Raw genomic sequence first — 6,747 nt, 5'->3', positions numbered from 1 at the left:
GTCCTCGCTCCGTCCCACCCTGATTCCGTCCGTGTCAACAGCATTGCCGCGGAGATCATCGGCGCCGCCGGACGCAGCCTCGCCGGCCACGAGGACGATAAGCTCCTTGACGGAGAAACATGCGCCGACGACACGGCGCTGAGCCCGAAGAAGAAGGCTCCACGGGGAGCGTCGCAGGCAATGATCAAGCATCTCGACGGATTCAAGTGGGAGGTAATCGTGGTCGACAATAAGCAAGTGAACGCCATGTGCGCACCCGGTGGCAAGATCATAGTCTACACCGGCCTGCTCGACAAGTTCAACACCGACGCTGAGATCGCCACGGTGCTAGGCCACGAGGTATGTACGTACCGTGCTAGGTAGATTATATTGGGTGGTTATTTGTATCGTCTCCTAGCAGCCGGCCGGACGGTGGATTCCCTTGTAACTTGGCATATTGTGTAATTTTGCTTGTAGGTTGCGCACGCCATTGCAAGGCACGCTGCAGAGAAGCTCACCAAGCACATGTGGATTTTCATGCTCACGGTTTTCCTGCTCATCTTTATCGATGCGCCGGACCTTATTGATAAGCTGACTGAATACCTCCTCGGCCTGCCTTTCTCACGAAAGTATATACTCGGTTTCACATCATATATATCGTTCATGCTGATTTACAACTATTTTTCCTTGTAGAAGTTATTCTCCATGCATGATAAATACATGTTGCCTATATATCCTATGTAGGATGGAGATAGAGGCGGATCACATTGGAATCATGCTGCTCGCTTCCGCTGGTTTTGATCCACGCATTGCCCCTAAGGTCTACGAGAAGCTCGGAAAGGTCGGTGGGAATTCATCACCGTTGAAAGAGTACATGTCTACTCATCCTTGCAGCAAGAAAAGAACGCAGCTTTTATTGGATGCCAAGGTCATGGACAAGGCCATGGCGTTATATACAGAAGCAAGAGCCAGAAAAGAAGAAATTGATCAATGATTATTCCTCATCTTTTATCAACACACATTCGAGACATTTGCCTCCGTGCACCCCCTTTAAAAACTTGTAAAGGTTGTTTTTGTCCAAACATTTATATTATCTTAAAATAATTGAGATCATACGAGCAGTTAGGCCTTATCCCTACACAGTGATCACCGTATAGGCACATATATACGGGAGGGACTAGTATAGAATCTGGGCATTGGGTGCAAAAATAGAAAACATGGAACATTGGATTGGAGATGAGTGGCCCAGATCCAGGTGGAGATATCCCAGACGACATGATGTACATTTTATGAAAAAAGCCCTGACAATGGTAGAACTTGACTTTTACAGTAACCAGCTCACCTTTCTCGCATCCCATCGTTTTGTCAATAAGAGTATTTTTCAAATCCTGACAGCGTTGATGCCTCCTCTGTGCACATATCCTCGTAGCTTCTACTGCATCACTAATTATACAAGAAAACTGAACACATCGGTCAACAAAAAGTATCTCAATATCACAGATATTGTGTGCTGAGAAAATTGAGCCATCCCCTTCAATTACATCTCAAACTAGACCATCCTGGGCACAAATATTTGAGTACATGTCAAGCTAGACCATCCCAGGCACAAATATATGGGTACATGTCAAGCTAGACCATCCCAGGCACAAACATATGGGTAAATATTTGAGTACATGTCAAACTGAGCCATCTCTTGTACAAATATTTGAGTACATGTCAAACAGGGACATCCCATGCACACAATCTGAGTACTTGTCACTATGGAGCATCCTGGGCATACGCAAGAGACACACATACATATCCAGTGATGCATTGCATGATAGGATCATTTCTAGTACATGACCAACAAGACTGGAAATGGACTGAAATGATCACCATTGAACAACCATTCTATAAAAAAATTGCCTCCGGTTATAGTGCTTCTTGCTCATCGAGCTTCATGTGCTGAAAAGATCACACAAAACAAATACGATTCAGTTTGAGCACAAGACCATGTTAGTGTTGTACATCCATACTTAAACATTTATTCGTGCACTAATCAAATGAATATCCATAAACAATACATTTGGTTAGCAGGAACAAACCAATAAATTGAATATAGTCATTTGAACACTTCACACAGCATCATCACTCCACTAGCAATAAGAATTGATCAGGTGAAACTTTTGTCGTGTGTATTTTTCTTAGAGCATGTCCATACATCATGGACACCACTCACAAATGCTACATTTGCGTGTGAAGAAAACATTAAAGGTTGCACGCATAGTTTTAAATAGCCAGCTATAGCCTTTTCGATGGGGTGCCGCTAAATGGTCTTATGTACAAATAGCCTGCTATAGTCCGCTATAGCTGATTTTGAGGTCCACCACTATTTGGCATGTCAAACAGGGAAACCCTCGGCCTTGGCGAAGGGCCATGTGGTGTAGCCGCTGTGGCCAGCAACTTCAGAAACAACGTCAGGAGGCCGCTGAACCTTCAGTGTGTCGTGAGGTTGCGGCAGAGAGGATGGGGGTGTGCTTCAACTGTCTGAGGAGGTAGGGTAAGTTGAAGAAAAAATTACATTTTCTAGCGGAGCATGTATGTACAGGGAAAGCATCCATCGTTCAACACTTTTTAGGGATCTTTGCATGTATATGAGCTTTTTGTCATCTTGTCAGGAAAGAGAAAGAGAGAGCGCAGAGAAGGATGGTGCATGCATGTTTTATATCCTTTGTCTCCCATACAAAAAGCAACCCTTTTATTTCACAGTGACATTGTAAATCACTCATATCTTCTAAACCAAAATTCCATCTCCAATTCTTTTATATTTGAATTCGTGGCGACGAGATCATTAAAACAACATAAAATGTTGTTAAAATTTGAAGTTGTTCAGTTTTCACCATTTCAGTTTCACATTGATAGTCGTGACGTGAAAATTAATTTTCATATTTCAGCCTCAGATTAATTAAAATATGTGGGAGATGAAATGGATGTGCAACTGAAATTGGTTTGGAAACTGAAATGGACGCGGTCCGGAAATTTCAATTCCAATTCCATATTTCATTCCCACATTATATATACAGTGGCATTTCAATTGCATGTTTCGGCCTCACATTAATTGAAATGGATGCAGTACATGAAAGTGGACTGGAAATTGAAATGGGTGTGGTCTAGAAATTCCAATTTCAGTTTCATGTTTCAGTCTCACATTATATATACCAATTGCATTTCAATCCCTCTGCTGGTACTAGATTAGGCATGCAGGCGGACGGCGTCCGCGAGCCCGTGCGCGTCCATGAGATGGAAATTAAGCCTAGCACGCTTATTAATCGATCGGAGGAGGAGACCCTATGAACCTCAGACTCCAGTACTTGTAGAAGAAGGTCGTACCACATTGGAGAAAACATATAACAAGACCGAGACGGACATGGCTACAGGCATGGCGCAAGCCCTAATAAATCATGGCAACCTGGTGGTTTCCCCAGCGTCGGTGTCGGACAGGCCGACAGGGGTTTCCCCCGATCCCAACCTTCACCTCGGATGCTCCGGAGCCTGTCACCAAACCGATCATCATCTTGCGCCACCATGATCAAGAAGCCTCCACGCCGTCTCACCACGGCACCACGAGGTGAGGTCTGCACAACAAGGGATAGGAGCCGGGACTAGAGGCCGCAGCACCATCAGCACGCGTGTGGGCACAACCTCCACCGTCAACGACGGTAGCCGATCGGACACACTAGCAGGAGCCTACCAGGGAGCGCCAACCCTGCGTTGAACCTGAATTTGTTATCTCCTCAGGGTTGGCGCTCCCCCGCTCCCCCGCTCCCTAGGGTTTGCCCGCCGCCGCCGCCGCGGCGGCCGGAGCCCGCCGGAGCCGCTAGTCCCCTCCTCCCCTCGTTCCCCTTCTCCCCCCCTCCTCCACGCCCCCGTACCCCCCGCGCCGCCTCCCCGAGCGAGGCGGCCGGTGGCCCTTCCTCCGCGCGCCTACAGCCCCTCCCCGCGCCCATCCCTCCTCCCGCCGCCGTCAGCCTGCGCCGCCGGCCCTCGGCCGCGCGATGCTGGCGGCGGTGGGCTTGCCCTTCCCTGCGCGCGGTCCTCCCCTGCTCGGGCGGTGATGGCCGGCGGCGGTCCGGCGTCCTGGTGTGGAGGCCGGCGGTGCTCGTCGTGGTGGTGCCGCCTCTTGGCGGCGGGGTGGTCCGGTGGTGCTGGCCGGCCGGGGGCGCGTCCCCGGCCCAGATCTGGGCCCGTAGGGTCCCTTCTGGGTCCTTGCGGGTCGGCTCCGGCGCGACCGCGACGCTCTCTGTATGGGGAGGCAGGGGAGCGGCTTGGACTGGGACAGCGACGCCGACGGCGTACCAGCTGCTGCGCGGAGGCGGGAGCTGTCCGGGCCTTTGAGGGCCCGGCCGGGCCTGTGGGGCCACGGGCCCGGTAGGCTCCTGCCATGGCGTCCGGTCGGCTACCGTCGTGGACGGTGGAGGTGGGGCCCTCCTGTATGTTGACGGTGCTGTTGCCCTAGTCCCGGCTCCTCTTCTCCGTTGTGTAGACCATCTTCACGGTGCCGTGGTGAGACAGCGTGGGAAGCTTCGTGTCCGTGCTGGCGCAGGGTGGTGGTCGGTCTGGTGGCGAGCTCCGGAGTGCCTGAGGTAGAGGCTGGGATCGGGAGAAATCTCTGTTGGCTTGGCCGACACCGACGCGGTGGCGCCTGAGGGTGCCGCCGGACCTTCCTGGAGGGCGTCGGGGCTACCCTTCCTCTCTCCTCGCCGTGTACCGGGGGAAACCCTTGACAGCAGCGTCGTCATCGTCGCATCCCTTCTTGAAGGTGTTGTTAGGTACCGGCACTTCGGAGTCTCGGAGCTTGGTGGGCGATCTCCGGTGGACGTAGCGGTCACGAGGCTTCGTCGTTTTTGTCGATCCGCCGTTATCGGCATTTGTTTCTTTTCTTTTTCTTCTTTTTCTTCTTTTTCTCTTTCCTTTCTTTTGGGCGTGTTTGTGCTGCTTCCGCTCCAGTCCCTATCGTCGATTGTATCGGTTGGTTGCTTTGTAATACAAAGCGGGGAAACCCTTTTTCTCAATCAAATCATGGCAACCTGTCGACCCGCGCCACGACGTAGACGACATTATTACAATATACGGATCCGAGAGCGCCCGTACGTCCCCAAGTGGCATCACGGCGAGCGGCGCCCCGAAAAGATCCACCGTACCAATCTAACTGAGAGAACATGAGCGCGTTCATTAGGAATCTCCGCCCCGCGCTGTCCGGCCTACTGCGGTCCAAGCCCGCTATCCGAACGCCTCTTCCACTGCCGTCGTCGACCGCCCCGCGCTGCTACCACGCCCCGTCGACGCGGCGATCTCACGAGGCCCTGCAATCGGCCGGCCTTGGCCGCCTCTTCCAACGTGACTCTCTCGTGCCACGACCACCGCCGTCCGTCGTCGCCTCATGCGCCAGCGGTCCAACTCCCACTCCCACGGCACTACTCCTCCAGCCGGCCAACAAGTTCCAGCGACGTGAAATCCCGGACAGTCATCGCGGGGGTCGTCATCGTCGGCGGCGTCGTGGTCACCATCTGCTACGGCACCTTCGAGACCGTGCCCTACACCAACCGCCGCCACTTCGTCGTCCTCACGCACAACGGAGAGCTCAAGCTCGGCGACTGGCACTTCAACAGCGAGAAGAAGAAGCTGGGCGACAAGGTACTCCCTCCGTCCCACCCTGCTTTCGTCCGTGTCAGCGGCATCGCCCCGGAGATCATCCGCGCCGCCGGACGCAGCCTCGCCGTCCACGACGACAATAAGCTCCTTGACGATACGCTCCTTGATGGCGAAATATGGGTCGGCGACGCGGCGCCGAGCCCCAAGAAGAAGGCTCGCGCTCGCCAGGGAGCGCCGCAGCAGCCGACGACCAAGCACCTCGACGGGTTCGAGTGGGAGGTGATCGTCGTCGACAATAAGCAGGTGAACGCCATGTGCGCGCCGGGCGGCAAGATCATAGTCTACACCGGGCTGCTCGACAAGTTCAGCACCGACGCTGAGATCGCCACGGTGCTAGGGCACGAGGTACGTACGTTAGCTTGCAAAAACGTTTTATATTGTGAGACGGAGTACCTCACATTGGGTGGTTACCTACATAAAAATGCTATGTAGGATGGAGATAGAGGCAGATCACATTGGGATCCTGCTGCTCGCTGCCGCTGGTTTCGATCCACGCATGCATAGCCCCTAAGGTCCATGAGAAGCTCGGAGAGCTCGGTGGGAATTCTTCATCGTTCAAGGAGTACATGTCTACTCATCCTTGCAGCAAGAAAAGAACGCGGCTTTTACTGGATTCCAAGGTCATGGACAAGGCCATGGCGTTATATACAGAAGCAAGAGCGAGAAAAGAAGAAATTGATCAATGATTCTTCATCTTGTATCAAAGACACAGTCTTGACATTTGCTTCCATACACAGCCACCCTTAAAAACTTGTAAAGGGTGATGTTTTTCTGTCCAAACACTTGTTATCTTAAAATAATTGAGATTATATGAGCAGTTAGGCCTTATTCCTACACAGTGATAACCGTACAGGCACATATATACATGGTCTGGATATAATTGAATGTAATTTTGCACAACCTCTGTGTTGTACCACGACTCGCATTCTCTGCCGCCGCCATATCCTACTCCTACTACATCGCCTTCTATCTCCAAATGCGCTACCTGGAAAGATACAAAAAACATCAGATGCAAGCACAATACCAGCTGAGCTTCCTCAACTAGGCCAGTAACGTTGCGTATTACATGAATCCGGC

The 6,747-nt window shown here is 51.9% G+C and overlaps 2 protein-coding genes across 2 annotated transcripts; both read left to right on the top strand.

The window, feature by feature from the left end:
- The first annotated feature begins 246 nt into the window (after positions 1-246).
- LOC109742852 (mitochondrial metalloendopeptidase OMA1-like) lies at positions 247-780 on the top strand. The gene is made up of 3 exons (XM_040391495.1): positions 247-339; positions 457-612; positions 724-780. Exons 1-3 carry the CDS (start codon positions 247-249, stop codon positions 778-780), a joined length of 306 nt encoding a protein of 101 aa, XP_040247429.1.
- A 4,397-nt stretch (positions 781-5,177) lies between these two features.
- Positions 5,178-6,174, top strand: LOC109742872 (mitochondrial metalloendopeptidase OMA1-like). Its single transcript, XM_073502245.1, has 3 exons — positions 5,178-5,355; positions 5,483-6,015; positions 6,103-6,174. The coding sequence occupies exons 1-3, from the start codon at positions 5,178-5,180 to the stop codon at positions 6,172-6,174; spliced, it is 783 nt and encodes a 260-aa protein (XP_073358346.1).
- Positions 6,175-6,747: the final 573 nt, after the last annotated feature.

The sequence above is a fragment of the Aegilops tauschii genome, chromosome 6, assembly GCF_002575655.3.
Source record: "Aegilops tauschii subsp. strangulata cultivar AL8/78 chromosome 6, Aet v6.0, whole genome shotgun sequence".
NCBI classification, from domain to species: Eukaryota; Viridiplantae; Streptophyta; class Magnoliopsida; order Poales; family Poaceae; genus Aegilops; species Aegilops tauschii.
The sequence above is the reverse complement of the archived record's forward strand: the minus strand, read 5'-3'. Positions and strand labels throughout refer to the sequence as shown.

Excerpts from the sequence above, each read along its gene's own strand:
- LOC109742872 (XM_073502245.1), top strand. The coding sequence starts at position 5,178 with ATGAGCGCGTTCATTAGGAATCTCCGCCCCGCGCTGTCCGGCCTACTG. Across the intron at positions 5,356-5,482 it reads CCTTGGCCGCCTCTTCCAAC|TCATCGCGGGGGTCGTCATC; the intron begins GTGACTCTCTCG and ends AATCCCGGACAG. Across the intron at positions 6,016-6,102 it reads CCACGGTGCTAGGGCACGAG|GATGGAGATAGAGGCAGATC; the intron begins GTACGTACGTTA and ends AATGCTATGTAG.
- LOC109742852 (XM_040391495.1), top strand. The coding sequence starts at position 247 with ATGTGCGCACCCGGTGGCAAGATCATAGTCTACACCGGCCTGCTCGAC. Across the intron at positions 340-456 it reads CCACGGTGCTAGGCCACGAG|GTTGCGCACGCCATTGCAAG; the intron begins GTATGTACGTAC and ends TTTTGCTTGTAG. Across the intron at positions 613-723 it reads TGCCTTTCTCACGAAAGTAT|GATGGAGATAGAGGCGGATC; the intron begins ATACTCGGTTTC and ends TATCCTATGTAG.